This window comes from Lepisosteus oculatus, chromosome 28, assembly GCF_040954835.1.
Source record: "Lepisosteus oculatus isolate fLepOcu1 chromosome 28, fLepOcu1.hap2, whole genome shotgun sequence".
In the NCBI taxonomy this organism is placed as follows: domain Eukaryota; kingdom Metazoa; phylum Chordata; class Actinopteri; order Semionotiformes; family Lepisosteidae; genus Lepisosteus; species Lepisosteus oculatus.
The window spans coordinates 4,180,403-4,199,289 of NC_090723.1; the positions used below are offsets into that span (position 1 = coordinate 4,180,403).

The 18,887-nt window shown below is 46.0% G+C and overlaps 1 protein-coding gene across 1 annotated transcript in view; it reads right to left on the minus strand.

The window, feature by feature from the left end:
• The window catches only part of LOC102692300 (protein TANC2), a 224,997-nt gene that overhangs the window by 89,040 nt on the left and 117,070 nt on the right, over positions 1–18,887 (minus strand). Inside the window, 1 exon segment of the mRNA XM_069185670.1 lies at positions 4,926–4,997. Coding sequence (XP_069041771.1) covers positions 4,926–4,997 — 72 coding nt within the window.

Genomic DNA, 18,887 nt, shown 5'->3' on the forward strand with positions numbered 1-18,887 from the left:
GGACAGCCTCAGCGCTCTGAGAACAGGGACAGCCCAAAGGTAGAACAAGACCCATTTAAAAAAACAGAGAACTAGCTCTCCCCCCTGGGTGCTGCACCTCTTCCAAATTCACCACACGTTACCATCCATCCATATTCTCACATCTTCACCCAATACAGGATCGCATGCAAGATGATACTACAGTATCACAACTATACTGTCATACCTACAAATGTACAGTATGCAACATTTTAGCAACATCATATTTCTTTGAAGCAGATTGTCCGAGAAGTTTTATTGTCTTGGGAGAAGTTTCTCAGCAAGGTGTTCCCTTCTATCCAGGTAAATCCTAACAGATACAGCACAGGGCTGTATCCATCCATTTTCTAACCGTTTCATCCAATTCAGGGTCACAGAGGAGCCAGAGCCTGTCCCAGCGGGCAACGGGCTGAAGGCAGGACTCACCCTGAACAGGACACCAGTCCCTCGCAGGGCTCAGAAAGACATGCCACACACTCACACCCCCGGGGCCAGCGAACGGACCTATCAGTATGTCCCTGGACAGCGGGAGGAAACTGGAGCACCCAGAGGAACCCCATGTGAACATGAGGAGAACACAGAAACTCCACAGAAGACTGCACTTCAGGATTTTAACCCTGGCCCCAGCGCTGCAAGGAAGCAATGCTTACAGTACCACTACTCCATCATGCTGCCCAAGCATGTTACATTCAAATCTAAACATATTGTTCCTCTCATTGCCAGGCTTGGGACAACCGGCACAGCCTCATGGGAAGACTGTGACTGACGCAGGTCATGCTCTACAACCCCCTGTGAAGTTGTTACTGTATGCTGTCGACAGAAGGAGGTGTTTTTTTATTTTTAAGTTAAATGCCTGCAATAATGGAAATTAAGTAGTTTTTTTTTTAAGTTGGTGACTCGCTGACTGAGAATAGGACAATTTCCTGAACTTGTCAAAGTGCAAAAAAACAGCAGAGAAAAAAATGGCTTTGCGGGTACCGAATAGGATGAAAAGCATTGTTTTTTGCGTTAGAGCTGGTATATTGATTCTGCGCTCATGATAAGGTTTCAGCCAGAGAGCTTGAACCCCTGGGGGCAGTATTCCAACTGTACCTCCTATCTGATCTGCGCTGAAATTGAGTGATAGAGCAGGCTCTTGCTGCAGACATATTTTTAATCTGTCAGCAGCCGTTGTGTTTGAAAACCTGTTTTCAGTAAAATTACATCCATGGATTTTAATTACATTTTTGTATATTTAAATTCCATATTTCAATATAAAATTGCCTAAGCATAAAAAAAAACAATGCCCATAGCAGGGCCCCATTTCTGCAGTCTAAATCATTTAACCTTGCTAATAAATAAGGCACTATATTCTTATATACATCCCAGCTTGCTATATCATTTGACATTTACGCCTGAAAATTATCAAGAACTGGGAGAGCATTTTAGTGTTGTACAAGCTTCTTCTGCATCAGGCTCCACCAACAGGAAACGGTCTTAAAAAAAGCTTTTCCCACACATTTTCAAGTTTCTAGTCGTCCTGTTTCGCTTCATGGTTAACAAGTCGAATACTGCTGTAAGCAGAAACTAAATGGAACTAAGTAACACTCATTACTGGGCATAGAGTACATCAAAGTGCTGAATGAACAGCAGTGTGAAATCCTGATGCTGGGAGATTCTGTAGGGGTCCTTTAAGAAAACCACATCGGTCAAACGCCGGCGTCGCTGCTGCCGCGTTCGCAGCCCGCCTGTACGACACGCCGAGCTCCTGGCTGGAGCAGATCCATCCGATCGCGCTGCAGCAGGCTCTGTGGGGGCACTGCGCCTTTGGAAATACTGCATACGCGCTTCGAGGTGAAAATTCCACTCCTGCCTGCTTAGTGGGTGTTAAAAAATGCTTGGCAGCGGGCATCACAACTCCCGAACGCCGCTCTGTATAAATATCTCCACAAGAAGCGATTTCGCTTCTGACCAGGACTGCGGGAGGTGTAGAAAAGGGAGGAAGGGGGATTATGAAGGCAGGAGAGAAACTGGTCTTAGGCTAGGAATAAAAGACACAATAAAAGATTTCACTTTACTTTCCTGGTGAAGAATAAGTCTCCCCAAGGGACTAAACTGTATGTAGGAACGGTTCTTGGAAAACAGGAGAGAATCCCCTGGTAATGTACGCACCACACACAGACACACACAGACACACACAGACACACACAGACACACACAGACACACACAGACACACACAGACACACACAGACACACACAGACACACACAGACACACACTGGCAGAGTGGGCAGATATCTGTCCAGGAGGGCGCTCATTACAGTCAGAACACCTGCACAAGACCCTAGAGCAACAAGACACCAAGAGCCCGGCAGTACAGTATATCACAATGTGAGATATCTTTTTTTGAACCCCTTTGATGACTGGGTGGCAGACGGATGTCCTATGGTACACGACAACGGCAGACGCATCATTTTAACATTTTGTTTCTGCTCGCTTGTTCAGGTCTGACTGGTTGAACGAGTTAGGTGGAATGTTTGTTTAAAACAACATTAACGCTTCCCAGTCCATATAATTAATTCAAATTCAAAGACATTCGGGTAATATTTTATTTGAATACAACCTTATTCAACCTCTTTAAATCCTTCATAGTATCTTGTACAGAAGTTAGAGATCAATTGTAATAATAACTTCATCCCTATATGACCAAAAACCGGACATATATTAGCTGCCTTAAAAACATAGGATTATACAGTTGTATACAAAGGTTTGGGCACCCCTGGCCAAATTATGTTTTCTTGATTTTCTAAGTGAAAAGAAGGTAACAACCTCTGCTGGGGTGCCCATATATTTGCATACAACTGTAGATGCTTCACAGCATCATAAGCAGACTATGATGGTGAAAGGCTGGCTCCTTATGGCCACATTCAAATGCACTGGAAATTAAATTTGCTCCCATTGCTTTTACTAGGCAGAAAGGAGTGAACTGTTGCAATGGACTTGCTGATGTGTCTCTATAACTCTCCAGAATACCTCCTGAACTATTTTGCTTTTTTTAAACTCAATTATAAAGTAGTGTGGCAGTTTGTGCTGCTGCCTCCCAGCTCTCTTGTCCAAGAGCTCAGATGCTTCATTTTCCTCCCATCTTCCAGAGACATGCTGGTGCTGCTAAATGGTCTCCCTGCGTGTGTATGCACACCCAGCAAGGAGCTGAACATCTATGTCCAGGATATAGTCCCACCTGGACCTTTTGCTGGGAAATAAACTAGGAATGGACAGATTTCTGACACTGGATGAAAGGGTGAAGAATAACGCTGCCTGACACCAGATATTACACAAGAATCCTGGGAGTTCTGCCTGCCCTGGCTGACAGCTGCAGACGTCTAGAAGCTCCTGGTGCAAGCAGGTGTTTGTCAAGCAAGGGAAAACACATGCATGCACTCTCCTGCGACAAGTATGTCTCAGACTCAGATTCACAAAAAGGATGCATTGGAATATTAAAGCGAGGGGTCAGAAGTCCAAACCACATGACTGAAGGGCTGCGAGTTCAAATCCCTGGCGGGATCACAGCTGCTGTTGAGCAAGGTATCTTATTTATTAGGAACAAGTAATAGGTTTATTCCATGCTGAAAAAAAGAAGAAAGAGAACACAACGTTTCGGCCGTGGAGCCTTCTTCAGGTGTGTTTTGTCTCATCACACCCGGTATCTGGGCTTTGGTTAGGAAATTCATGTCCAGGAGGAAGAACTTCACCTACTATCACTTACAGCACCACCCTGAATTCCTTGGAGGCCTCCTATCCCAGCCTTGCGGAGCTACTGAGATCTGACACAGCTATCACATCAGGCTACCTGGGGGTAACACCCGTTAAGGATATAAACAGCTACCACTTTTTGTACTGTATGGGGGGAAAGAACTGATCACTGTAACCCCTAAAATGTTTTTTTTAATGGAACCCCAAAATGTAAGCCAAATACATTTAAGTAATAACAAACAATGCTAAGAATAAATTACAGAAACACCCAAAAAACATGAATCAAATGCTTAAAACATTCTGATTTCCTTAGATGTCCAAATATGATCTGATATGATTAAGTAGAAGGGATCCATAAAATGAATTCAGGAGGTGACTGACCGATTGTTACTTCTAGGCTCAGCTATCACTGTCTGGACCCTTATTGGCTTTGGCTATTTTTCAGGACAGAGAGAAAAACGGGATGGGTTTGGTCTGCTAAAGTGATCCTTGTGCCAAGGTGAGACTGATCACCCTTTCAAAAGTCCATCTGTGTGCTTTCCCAATTAGTATTCATGACAGTGCACCTTCTGCCACTCAGCTGTAGCTTTGCACAGAGCACATTCCCAGATCTCCAACACATTCATTTCATAAGAACTTGAACGTTCTGTAGGAGAACATTTCCAATCTGCCTGCAAATCTTTCCAACTAGAAGGCTGTCGGACACACATTCTCAGACTCAAAGAAATAAAACATTAATAGCTGTTACATAACTGCTTAATTAATTTAAATCTGGAACAAACTGCTCATTAAATTTTATGGGGATCTATTCAATGGGAATCTGTTGATAGCACTATTGGTAATTTCATTAATGTAATTAATAACAGCGATGTATTATTTATAGCACTGAATGTGGATTAGACTGCCCTCCAAACTAAAAGAAGACTAATGAGAGAGAGAGAGAACAAGAGAAAATGTACAGAAAGTAAAACAGCAGAAAAAGAAGTGAATGAGAAAGTGAGAAGTTACTAGATAGAAACAGAAAATGGAAGAATATGAAAGAGAAAGTGGGAGAAAAGAGAAAGGGAAAGGCAACAAAAAGAAAGTGAAAGCCAATTTGGGAAGAGGCAACAAGAGAAAGAGCAAGAGAAGAAAGTAAGAGAGCAAGGGGCTGGAGTGGCTCAGGGCTGGCTTACCTGGCCCAGTGTGGCTCAGTCTGGACTCTACATTGGGCGGCCGGAGCTCTCCAGTGTCCTCGTTCCCACCGTCTGCAGAGGAGGAGCAGAAAGAGCAGAGGGAGTGAGACCGGGGCAGCCAGGCTGGGGGGCCCAGGTCGCCCCCCGTGCTGTCCCTGGGCTGGCGAGATGGGCACACCATTTGATACACCACTAAGTACGCCACCTCCCTCTCAGACAGCCTAGTGTTCAAGGGCAAGGCGCCCAGCAGACTGGTGAGGCATAATCTGTCCGTGCTGCGCCTGGGCACCCTGCCTCGCGGCAGGTGACACCTGCGCCCCCTCTGCAGCTCCCAGCGGGCACTGCGCCTCTGCTTGCGCCTCATCGCTCCCCCTGACCGGATACCAACGGATCAGGCTTCTTCGGGCTGCAGGCTTGACTGCAGCTCCTGCAGAAAGTGGATTAACAGAGGGGCGTGCGCAGAGAACGGCTCTCCTGTGTGCCACGGCTGCAGGTGAAGTGTGAAAGACTCCTTCTCCACCCCCCCCACTACTGCCCCACGATTCAGGCAGAGAGAGTCTGGGCTCAGGCAGGGCAGAGGAGGCAGCAGTAGGGTATGGGGGATAGGGGGTATCTAAATGGGCACGGAAAAACTTGCTGACGCACTGCGCTGTTTTGGAGCTGATTGGTATAATGATCAGTTATACACAGGCTATCGACTCCTGTACAGAATTAGAAGCAGTATATAGGCAAGGTCGATAGGTCCCCCAGGCTATTGGGATCAGTGAGCCCAGGGTCACTCAAAGGCAGCATCTCCTCGAGAGCAGCTTGTGAATTACCACACCAGAGTCGGGGTCTCACTTTTCACCAGAACCATGGGCAGAAAAATGCCAGGCACAAATATTTTGACTTTTGTCTACTTAATCAAATAACAGTGCCTCTCTGGTGTCTCACACTTTCTGAATGGAAGGCGTCTGCGTGCTAATTACAACTGGTCCCACAGTAGAGTTGTCCGGACAGCTGCTGGAACGTGTGAGTAGAGTATCATATACTGTAATGTGCATCAAGTCGCCCTCTAGGAGTTTTTGAGTAATCTACTGCAACTACAAGAAGATAACTTTAGTCTATGAGATTTAGTCTATGCTTAGAATGAACAGGTACAGAATCTGCTCAGAGGTACTGACACAACGCCCCTGTTCAGCCTGTGGCCTGGTTTCCAGCACTGACGTGCTGCTTGTCAGCAGAGACCGGCTGTCTCCACGAGGTGGGGTGAGCGGGTGCTTGGTGCTATTTGGGATCCATGATTTCAAATGGAACCCCATGAGCCCATCGTGGGGGTCAGGCACCCTGTCGCAACAACTGGGACAGTTGAGCCTGAGATCACAAATTTTAAAATTCAGAATTCATGAACGAAGTCTTCCAGCCAGCACTTGGGTTGTCATTGCTGCATTGCCTAAGCCAACTGGTCTCTTTTGCATTCCCATTTTGTATTTTTTTTTTACTTGTGAAGAACATACAATTTTCCCTGAGAATTAGACTGATGCATGACTTATGCAGTTTGATGGTCAGTAAGCAGGTTCCTATGTGAGGGGACACACTGATGTTCAGCCACGCAGATTCATTCACGTGCACCTTCTCCCGGGCCAGCAGTGGCTTCAAAGTCTGGCCCATTCGAGAGACCCTACACTGTGAAAACCCTGACCCTCACATCCCGTGCCTTTCCAAAACAACTTGCCGGAACTGTGCAAGCATCATGGACTAGGGTTTCCTAGTGCACGCAAAGACTCTTGTTTACACTTCACATAATGTATATGCCAGACCTGTGATTTGTTTAGGCAAAATGAAAGCATGCATTAATAATGCTCTTTATGCAAGTGCTTTTTATCACACAGAATGAAAAAATAATAAAAGCAAACAACAGATTAAAAAAAAACTAAGAGGCTGAAATTTATCTGCTTCAGAGCTATTAACTGCAAACGTGGCGATTGTCAGTGTAAGTGACTTCTGAGTGCACAGTGTAAATGACTCATCTTTAAAACTATTTTTCATCGAGACTTTCTGGGCAGCGCATAACAGGATCCGTGCGGCACAGCTGCTGTGTGCTCTGCAATGCGTTCTCAGCTAGTTGCATGCGTACAGTGCAGTGTATCTCTTAGTGCTTCCAGTATTGCCTGCAAATACTGTATATACATATACATATACTGTATATACTGTATATACTACTGCCCTGTCTCTCTCACACCTGAAAAAGGCTCCACGGCCGAAACGTTGTGTTCTCTTTCTTCTTTTTTTCAGCATGGAATAAACGTATTACTTGTTCCTGTATATACATACTGTATATAAGCAAATTGCATCCTATTACCTTGGATAATGGATCCAAAGTCCTAGATCAAGGTCCTAGATCCTAGATCAAGGTAAGTGTGCATTGATTTCCAATGGTTTGGAAATCTTCTGCCTTCCCAAGATATAGGATAATGTGTGGCTAAGTTATGGGATCTGATAGGGTGGCCTTTATTCTAGATTCATGTAGTTTAAGAAGCTCTGAACAATGCAATGCACATCTGCTGAAGCCACCTGACCTGCACCCTCACTGCATTTCAAAGAATGGGTACCGATACTGAACCTCCAGGAAAGTTACCCCATTAGTCTGCTTGCGTGCAAATGTGTGGCAGGAAGCCAGAGCACTGGGCTTTTTCACAGGCCCCAGACTTGGGCTGTGAGATGCTGTGCGTTCTGAGCCCGCTGCCGTCACGTGTGCCAGGGGAAGGAGTCATGCTCTCCTCGGTTGCCATGCTTCCCCTCATCGCCCCTGGCAACAGCACAACCGTGTGACTACAGAACCTTGGCGCTGAGTCACCGCCTTCCTGGAGCTGTGAACCCCATCACTCTGCCATCTGATGCACTCCTCCTCCAGCCACAGCGGCCCCAGAACCCTCCTCTCCCTGCGTACCGGCCACATCAAACCCAAAGCAATTGCCATCCTCTCCCAGGCTGTGTACTGCTGAGGCTTAGCTGTGCTTTCCATTGTCTTATTTCCATGCACATACTTAAACACCGATTTTAGCCCCTCGTTTTTCAACAGGCATTATTAGCATTTCCCTCATTTGGAGCTTAATGCAGAGACAGTGGTGCAGCGGTACAAAAAAAAGCAATCTCACTTCTCCTGCAGTCAAATCAAAGCCACTCACAGCACCTGCACGATCTATAAGCCCCAGTGACCCTTTGTGCTGCAGATGCATACTGAAACAGATAAGCCCCCTGCCACAAGGCAACAGGAGCAGTAAGCACAGTAAAACAACCCTGCCCTGCACCCTGGAGTTGTTTAGGCTCAAACAGTCTTGCCACATTTAACAGAATGGAAAGATCTGGCTGGTTTCAGGTCAGGCTGTGTGTTTCTGAAAGCAGGGTGTGACAACATCCTTTCCTTTCTCTGTGTACGCAGGTATTACTACCAAAGGGGGCCCCTCAGAGTGCCGTAGCTCCAGAAAACAATGATGTGAGCATGCACACTTACAAAATGTTTAATTTTTGCAAATGGAATATTTCTCAAACCACTGGTTTCCAATCCTGGTCCTGGTGACCCAGCACACCTGCTGGTTTTCATTCCAGCCCACCTTCCTTCACCAATTGAAGCCTTAATTGACCTAAGAAGCTGCCTCAGTTGAATATTTGCATTTTGTTCCTACTCGCAGGTTTTGGATTTTATTTCACTTACAGAATACAATGGTTAAAGCTCTTAAACGTGTCTAAGAGCTGGGAACAAACCGTCCAAACGAACCTTCTTCTTAAGACAACGAAGGGTGTGAGGGTGTCTCTGAGGGTGTGGCTAGAACAGAAACCAGCAGGCGTGTGGGTCAGCAGGACTGAAAACCCCTGGGCTCAGGGAATATGGAACCTGTCAGTCAGGTGTGATCTGCATTGATTCAGGGGGCACAGGTTAATGGAATCAATGGCTGGGAGAAGCAAGGAAATAACATCCAGCTGCCAGTCTACAGCCTGTCCTAGACCCCTGGGCACAGCTACACCAGAGCCCTTGTGGTGTGCGGCCCAACTCTCCTAGCCCTCCAGTCCTCATTCTCCCACCATGGCATCTACTGAGAAAGAACACACAATTCTGGTGTTTTCCCAATTAAGTCTTGCCTAACCAAACAGAATAAAAAGTGCTGCAACCTCGCTTCCATATTAATCTTGTGAACGGAAGCCTGGATTCTGGTTACATAACTTGACCATTAACACTACACGGAAGTGAGCTGCATTTTTAACAAGGTGCAGTGGGAAGGTTACAAAAGCGATAAAAGAATACTGTCTTTTTTTCTGTCCTGTAAATGGCATTGGTCCGGAGGAAATCCAGATTTAGCTCAGGATATGAAAGAGAAAAAATGCCCTATGCTTCATGCTATTTTTGCCAAACAACAAACATCTTGTGAAGTGCAGTGTTACGTAATTCAGTTCCATGCTCTGCAGTAAAATGATGGGATCTAGTGCACGGTAGTAAGATAAATTGGGAATTCATGCCAATCCGGGGATTAAATGCACAACCCCGCAGAAAGATGATAACGGATTAGATCAGAGGATGCCAATACCATGAGTATCGGAGCACGCAGCAAACATCATTTTCACATGCCAAGAAATACATGCACACACCTCTCATTGCAGATGACCAAACCCATGTAGGACATCCCGAGTTTAACATGAAACATTTTTCATTCCTGTTTTTGCAGACAGTCTCTGTAAAGCTTGCAAATATCCTTTTGGAACAAAATTACATATTTTTTGGGTGTGAGATTTGCTCTGCTGTATCCTGGGAAAGGGTATGATGCTCACTACCCTTTCCAGTCGCAGAGAGACTCGTGTCACTGCGATCATTGTGTCACGGCATCTTTTAATCTCCCCACATCAGCTGAAGTCTCAGCGGAGAGGGCAGCGTGGGCCGGAATTTCAAATCAAGAGTGCCGACACTGCTTAACAACACCGCTGAAACGTCCAGAAGATCTTCATCAATAAGAACTAGCTTCACATGCAAGAAAAAGCAACAGTGCGACGCTACGTCAATCAATTTACACCTGCACTGCCACAGAAGGAAAGTCTGCGCTGTGTTTTTAAAAGGTCGCAATTTAAAAAGAGCAGTGGACTTCCAGCAATGCCTACAACATCTTGTCCTGATCAGAATGGAAGACGGCCCAGATTGCTTCATGCTGCTTCTTCAAAGGCTATTGAGGTGGAGCTGCAGGATACACAGTACACATGCTGGTAATAAACACAAAAGAATTGGTTGTTTTGTTCGTATTTTGTTGCTCTGGGGCAATGAGAACATGCTTGGCTCACGTGTTTTGCTTTCCTCTGCGAACACTGAAATTGCTGCCCTCGACACAGTCCCTCTGTTGCACCCAATCACATCCTCGCTGGAGCCTGTCTGAGGCCCTTCCCTTAGGCCCAGGACCTACACAGCCCTAACACCACACCATTTCCTTGCCTCTGTATCCATTGCTCTTAGCTGGACCCTCATAGCAGCACAACCTCTTAGCACGATCAAGAAAACAGGCCTTTTTTTTCCCTTTGCCCTGCCCTAGTTAGAGCAGACAATTGCACGGGTAACAGATCAGGAGAAATTGCTGGAAAGCACAGAGGCTGCCTCAAGGAAAGGATGGCAGAGTGGCCCACATACTCTACCAGACTGTAGTGCACAGCACAGAGCCTCCTGGCAAATTCAGCTCTGCGTCCTGTGGGATTCATTGTGCAATGCCGTGAATCCCCTAGGTCCCCTGAACACTACAATTTCTAGACGCCAGACCCTCAAGCCCACCTGATGGTCCTAGTTTTTCAGCCAGTCTAAGCCAGAGTGAATGGATAGGAATGCTTGCAGGAGATTTTTATCTACCTGGAAGTAAACTGTCTGTGGAGCCCCTTCCCTCAACAACCTGATTACTATAAGACTGCATTCAATGCACATTACACAGGTATCGCTCCCACACGAATTTTAATAAACGTGCATTTACCCTCATACTGTACATACTGACTAGAGTCCCTTACAGCCTTCCATTAGGATGCAGCCTGTGCTAAGGCCTAGGATTGACATTTGCCCTTTGCCCTCTCCTTACAGAAATCTACACTGGAAGCCCATCTGTTCTCCCAGGCTTCCCTTTAGCCCTTCCTGTTCTTTCAGGACCTTTGGTGTATCAGGTTTTCTGACACAGCAAATGCTGACCTCTCTGTCGAGTCCACCATCCTGTGGACTTTTGCATTAAACATTTCTAGCTTCATGCAGGCTTTCAGTAAAACCTTGAAGTTTACAGAGCTTTTCAATTGCATCTCTTACCTGTGGTCTGTTAGGCATGTAAATGACTCTGGAATCTTGCAGAATATTTGAGCTGGGAAGGTCTGCTGGTTCAAGCCTGCGGTTCCAGCACTGACTCACTGTGTCCTGCTCTGTACAAGAGGCTGAGCTGGATGAGATACAATAACTGATGTCCTGTAGGGTGCGAATAATAGTTCACCCTCTAGTCTCCGCAGATAAAAAGCAGGTATTAAATGACTGGTACTCTACTATGCAATCTGTATACAGTAGTACTGTATGTACCTTTTCTCTAATACTTTTATTATGTAACACGTCTTACTGTAAGGAACTGTGAGCTAGCAATCCCTTAAAAAAGACTGACGTGTTGGGTTTTCTACGCTCAATAAAAAGTGACAAAAAAAACAGAACAGAAGAAACTCAGTTTATCTTTTTCCCGTCGATGCATGAAATACACCGGATGCTGTGACATCAAGACAGGAGGGCGCGGGCACTGTGGGGTAAATGAAAGACGCCCGCTGAGAGCTAAGGGGGCTAAGAGCTAATTGCATGATTTCCCAGTTCCCATGCCCAACCTGTAATAGCTGGAAGTTAAGCAATTCATTCAGAGAAAAAGAAAAAAGAAACAATGCCTCTTTTCCTGTTAAAATATCCTCCTAACCAAGTGGTAACAATCCCCAGCCCTGCACATGTGAAGCGTTACTGTTTTACTGGGCTTCCAAGGACCCGTCTGATGTCCCACAGGATGCAGCTCAGATATCCTGGCAGCCTGAACAATGGCTGAGGCAGCCCCAGCCCCAACTCGGCCCGCGACACACCGTCGTCCGGACCGCCGGGGAGGCTCGGACCTCGCAGGCCCAGGGGGGCCTCTCCCGCAGCAGCAGACCGGACCACCGAAACCCCGCAGCTCAACGGGACAGAAACTGCCAAGTCATGCTCTGCATTTTCCCTGATGCATCCTGCCCCCGTCCCTTGCCTGTGAGCAGTTTTGAAGGCATGCCGTCACTCCTCCGGACGACTCAGCATACTCGTGCTGTAGGCAGGAAAGAGTAAGTGCCCGCATAACCATAACCCTTTGCCTCTTCTTACAACCTGCCTTAGTGAACAATATCTGAAACAATGGGAATGAAAGAAACAGTCCACATACAGTAAAATGCTTAGTACTGTTCATGTATTCAATACAATGGGTCATATTCTGCTTTTTTTGCAAGTTCACCAGAGTGGTCTGGCTTTGCAAGCTTGAGAGACTAATGACACTGCAGATCTTTCCTACATTTAATCCTCACTGCGGTACAAACAGACAAAATACCAGCCCTGTGCTCTCTCTCCCCCCTGCCTAAGCACTGGTGTCAGCCCTGCTGAGAGGCAACAGGCTTCTACAAGGGGCGTCCATTGTCACTGCGGGAGAAACGAACACCCCCAGGAAACGCCAGCTCTGACTCTCATTCACTGTTATGTTCTTCGACTCTGAATCTAATTCAACTGAAAAAAATGCAGATATTGACGCAAAAACAGAACAATAAAAGAGCTGTGCTGGAGCCAGACCGCCCAAACATTTCCACAAAGAAAACCGCACTCGCTTTATTTCCACAAAAAAACAATAAATAAAAACTGATGCACTATGACAAAATACATTTGAACACTGAGGAACTTTTAAACAGAGGATACTCTTACATGCTCAGAGACACCTCATTCTTTAGGAAGCAGAAACAGGGTCAGTGTTTCTTCAGATGTATTCCATCAAAACCAGCTTCATACAGTATAACCATTGAGCCGAGCACTGGCCAACACCACAAATTCCTACTAGAAATACAAAACGAGGATATCAGGAAAGTTTCAATTAGGTTTTCAGGAAAACCCGCAAAACACTTTGAAGCCGATCAGACCCTGCAGACTCTGCAACTGTCGGAAAAGTTGCCTGCCGCCTTGTCGTAATAAAATGAGCACAGTTACCTTGGGATCACAACGCCTGCCTCTCCCCTCCTATCACATCTAATCCCACAACCTTCAGGCAGACTAGTGTTCCACACAGAGTCAATATCCCAGACCGACTCCTGAAAGCACAGGAGGAGGATGATCGTACACTTGGACTGGGGGACTCAAATTGCTCTGGCGCAACTCTTCCACTTGACTAGAGATGATGGCACAGGATGTGGCAGAAACAAACAGGTGCTTTCTTTAGACTTTTTAAAGGTTTTTCAGGGAATCTTCTGCAAAGGGAAAAAAGGTCACGTGTGTGCTTTTTACTTACTGAGGAGTAGATGTGAGAGGGAATGACAAGTATAACATGGCACAGATCAGCAGTAATTGTTTTCAATAGCTTGGCACATTTTCTTAAGGCTCATTTATTCTGCATGTAAGGTCACTTTGAACTCAATGCTAATCTCAGAGGCGGCTCAGCCTGGGCTTCAGGACTCTGGTTTGAAATCACAAAACTCTCTATGCGCTCCATTTATGAATGCAGCACTGGGGAATTCAAACCTACTGCACCTTTTTTATGTATTTTATTAAGGGCTTATCTTCTATTCTGATTGCCTACTGGACAGGCTGCAAATAATCTCCAACAGAGTGTTATAGTCAGACGGATGTGCCTGTCCTTGACGTATTTTTCGAAATAACTAAAAATACCATATACTGTAGTTCTGATTTCAAGGCAAATTGCAGAAAAGGCGTAATTACATTGTAACAGTGCATCACATACTACTGACGCACTATGAAATTAGAGTAAGAACATTACTGCCTTTGTAACTTTGTAACAAAATGTCATGCAGAGCACATTCACCACCTAGCAAGGGGACCCCTTTTGAAGCCATTGTAGTTAGGGGACCCTTTTTGAAGACTTTTCTTGCAATACGTTAAAATCAAATCAAAATCTAGAATTATTCAAACACCACCACCGCAAATTGCAAAGCAATAAAAGCCCTATTAAACTGAGTATCGACAAACTCACCATAAGCTGTGCAGACAATGACCCAGAACACATTGGGAATGAATTGGTATGAAAAAGAAGCAGCATGGAAACTGCCTGCCTTTGTATGATGAGGGTCTCTTCTCCATTTCTAACTGCTGCTCTACAGAAATGGCACCTATTCTCTCGGGAGATGTCACATTACCAGTCAATAAAAGGCTGAGGAAGAGCCTTCAGTGTGCAGAGCTATTGTCCCCCCTCCTCCCAAGCGTTTCGGCAGTGCTGCAGGAGTCCAGTCCAAACCCCTGGCACAGGCCAGTCCAAAACACTTCACAGCACATCTCTAATTAGGCAGATAATTAGTCTGTGCCTTAAGGGAGGTGCAGTTTTAATTTTGACGATGTTCATTTCTGCAAGGCTTAACCTAATCAAGTTTAGTATAATATTTTCTAAATTTATGTTCCCCAGGCGAAGGCTCCAGGAGGCCATCATTAGCCCCAAACAAGTCACGCCACCACGGCAAAGTGGCTGCTTGCATTTAAAGCACGTGTTTCAGCATCACATCGCTTCCAGCAGCAGGCTGTTCCTGGAAGCGCTGGGCACGGGGCTGGATGCACCCGGGACAGGACTCCGCTCCATCTCAGGGCACACAGCCACTCACACCAGGGCCAGTTTGACAGAAGCCAATTAATCTGCAAGTACAGTATGTCTTTGCACTGTCATATTAATACAGCAAACGCTCCGCTTAACAGACTAAAGGGGGGGGGAGAGGTGTCTATTAGTGCCAAAAATGCAAAAACATTATATGAAAAAATATAAAATATATATATACAGTATACACAGTACACAGTACTATAATCATGCTTTCTAGATCTTTTGATGTATTTAGCAAATGCAATCAACAAATTGAACAATGCAAATTGTTCTTGTGCCTTTTGCATCAGAAATATACAAGTCATAAATATACGGAATGAAACTCTTACATAATCGATCTACCCCTATCAGCTGTATTACTTGCCCCGGCAGCCCAGTGCAGAGCAGCGTGAAGACGCACAGGAAGAGCGCAGCGCAGGGGCTCCGTGCCTCGCCAGCCAGGGCACGGGCGCGCGTGCCTGCAGCAGAGACCCCGTCGGGCTCAGAGAGAGGGTGAGGGTGGGTGCAGGCAGGGGCGGCGGAGGCTGGGACGCCGCGGGAGCCGGAATCCTCCCGGGATTCCGGTGACACGGTGCTGACATCACTCCCCACCGAGAACAGGCACACCTGGGAGCGAGCGAGCGAGCGAGTGATGCTGGATCGGAACTCCGGTACAGTAAGTGTCTGCGAGTGGGAGGGTGCGGCTGTCTTCCAGCATCTATTTCAGGGTGCTCGCTTGCGTCAGACTGTGTCAGCATCTCCCTTCATGCCCAGTGTTCTCCGTGCTTCTGTAAATCAACATGCTTCCTGCTTTTGCACAGACGCACATACTCGTGGGCTGATCTGCTAGTTCAGCCCAGCTTCTCTGAGCCACAGCTCAGTGTACTGCAATACAGGCTCGTCCACAGAGGTATCTGTACAGTAACTCAGGGTGAAACAATAGCTTTTGAGGTAATGGACACAGAAATGCAACAGACACACGCCAACTGTTGCAAACAGGATGCATTCTTGAAAGTCATTCATTAAGGAAAATTTAATATCTTGGTAAGTAAAGGCAATGATTAGAGATTCGGGACGTGGGATAATACACATTAATGAAGTAAAATGTACTCGACAAGTACTTTTTCAATGAACGCTACTAAATAAAACGTACAGAATGTACAGATCAAAGGAAAAAAACATTCAAAAATGATTAGACAAAATGGGACATTCACAGCACGGGACTGGGTCATCACCAAGTCTCTCAGCTTGAAGAGAGCCATCTGCCTACTTTGTTGCCATTTCCTCATCTTATAGAGCTCCACACAGCAACAATAATTGCACTGGCATGCTTTCATCATAGAAGAAATACATTACACACATCAAAGAAGGGCAGAGGTTTTTCCAACTGCATTGATGGGGAAATTTGTTCATGGAACGTTTGGAGCACAAGGAGCAAGTCTCGTGATGTTCTGCACACGTCACAGTCAGTTAGAAAAAGAGAAAAAACAAAACATTTGATTTAATTTTCCACATCTGTTACCAAAACAAGTCTACTTTGTTGCTTCCTCATTAAGCCAAACACGCTTTGTATGACAGCGGATGCAGCTCTCTTGGTATTAATGGGGATTTTATGACGGATATTTGAAACTCTACAAGGAGTGATATGATAGCTTACAGTATGCCATTAGACACGAAGAAAGGCAGCAGCACATCTGCCATACAGCTATGCCACAGAGTTTAAACATCACAAAGGAACTGCGGAAAAGGGTAAAATACAATTAAACCAGCAACTGAAGCCTCTTGCGCTTTAATCAAAACCAAATTTATGCGCGAAACAGATGAAGTTCAAATGGAAGCGTCAACACTTGCCTCCCCCCGCAGAGATCAAACGTGACTTTGCCGGAAGGAAAGAAGGGTCAGCGCACTGCAGCCACACAAACTGGAGAGAGGAGAGCACACTTCTTTCGCCTCACATTGAAAAGCTTCTTTGCCGAATCGGGGAAGGAAGGGTCAAACCGTCACAATTAGAGGCACAATATTTATATTTCGCACCCAGCACAGTACAACCGAATTTCAGATGAAACCATCTGGATTTCCAACCCCCTAGCAACACTTTCCACAGAAAGTAAAAAAAAAACAACAACAAGCGTACCGATAGCCCAACATTCCCAATCCGGGAGGGGAAAAATAGGCACCGTTGGGAAAAACTGGAAATTTCAGGTTGGAATGTCAGTACAATTGCAAGGGTGGCGACCCTGTAACCCTGTACAGTACACGTCAGAGGCCTTTTATTTTCCTTCTAGCCAAAAGACACAGTGGACATTTCCTCACTCACCTCTGCTGGGTGAAATGCAGTTCTAAATGTTGTCCGGGTTTAAGACAAAAAGACAGGTGGTTTGGAAAAAAAAAACACGAATGGACTATGCTAAACACGGCTTCCACTGGTCAGACCCTAGAGCAGTCAGCCCCCTGCTTTTTAAAGAACAATTTGAAACGCAGGAGGCCAAGCACTTCAAACAACATCCAGAGAGCATCTTGACGCTCTCTTCCTCCAATAGCCGAACCCTGACTCTTGATAGCTACAGTATATTGTCACTTTCATATTCCCCCTCCTCGTGTTTAAACTGCTATCTGCTATTTTAGCTAAACTACTCTGGAAAGCGTATTCAAGGTTCGCTATTCAAGGAGATAAACTGTGATGGTGCATCAGTACTTCACAGCAGGACTGCCACAATTCTTTACCAATGGCCTTCAGCGCATTGTACAAAGCGAATCTGCCTCCCCATAACTCCAATAACATTCACACAGCTTCTTTTGAGAAATACACGGACAGGAGCACACTTCAGAAGCGCACAGCCAGCAAGAAATTAAATAAGCTGAAAATGGAGCCATTTAATGGCTTCTTATAACACATCCCACCTAGCTAAAGTTTAGCCGAGCTGAACCTAATAAACACATTCTGTCTTGGAGGATGTTTCCCTGTTATTGCTCAGCCTTTCTTAACAGTGGCAGTATGAGTGGAGGCAATCTCTACTATTTGTCACACAGTATTAAGCAAAAGTAGCAAGGAAAAGAAGGAAGTCAGCTCTCTTCAGAAAGAGAGCAGTAATACAATGCTTCTCTACTTGCGGGATAGCTGGTATCTGATCTTGGCTCCTGGCAGCTCGGGTGAAGTCTGGAAGCTCTCCGCCCTTTCACCTGGAAAGCACACTTCCAGCAGCCATCACACAGGATGTCTCTGACCTGGGTCTGGAGCTGCACTAAAAGGAGTGAATGCAGCCGGATGGCAAGTCACTGGCTATCAATGTGGCTCCTGCCAGGATAGGAGAGCAATAAGGAAGTGCTCTATGAAAACAATAAGAGGGCCTGGACATTGAGCCTGCGCAGACCGGGCCTGAGGCTTCGGTTTAATGTGGGATTCCCCCTTGGAATGCCCAAGGCCCACTGCACAGCTCCCATCGGAACAGGACCAACTCGTGATCCAGGAGACCGCAACGCTGGCCTCCATTCTGTCCAGCACAAGACGCCGCTGCGGTGTGCTGGAAACAGCGCTCAGCCTCACACAGATTTTGAGCATTCCCCCGGTGATCTCCTGCAAGAGAAAGGAATGGCAGACTCTCCACTGCCCTGAGGCCACGGTACCATGCGCTTGTGGAGGTCGTGGTCAAGAAATCTCACCAGAGGCGGATCTTTCTGAGATGGTTAAAGAAGTCTGGAGTGTCATGGGAAGCAACGACCCTCTTTTACAGATCGGTCACTGAGAGTGCTGTGGTCTTCTCCATCACTGCGGTTTGGCAACACTTCAGCCCGGGACAAGAAGCAGCGAGAGACAGTAGTGCACATCGCCTCCAAAACTGCAGGACGCCACCTTCCCTCTGTGAACTCACTCTATTTCTCTAGACTGAATCGAAGAGCTCTAAAGGGTCCCCCAGCTCTTCCCACCCTGCCCAACCTCTCCTCTGGTAGGCGACTTCAGTCTCACAAGACTGGGACAACTAGGCTCTGCAACAGCACCTACCTGGGGGCTGCGAGATGCATGAACTCAGCACTTTGATTCTGACATCTCTGCACAGCTCATTTATATTATTATTGGCTTTATTATGCATATTTGTATTGAGTCTTTTAATTGTATGAGCCCACCACACCAGATTCTATGCAACTAGTTGTA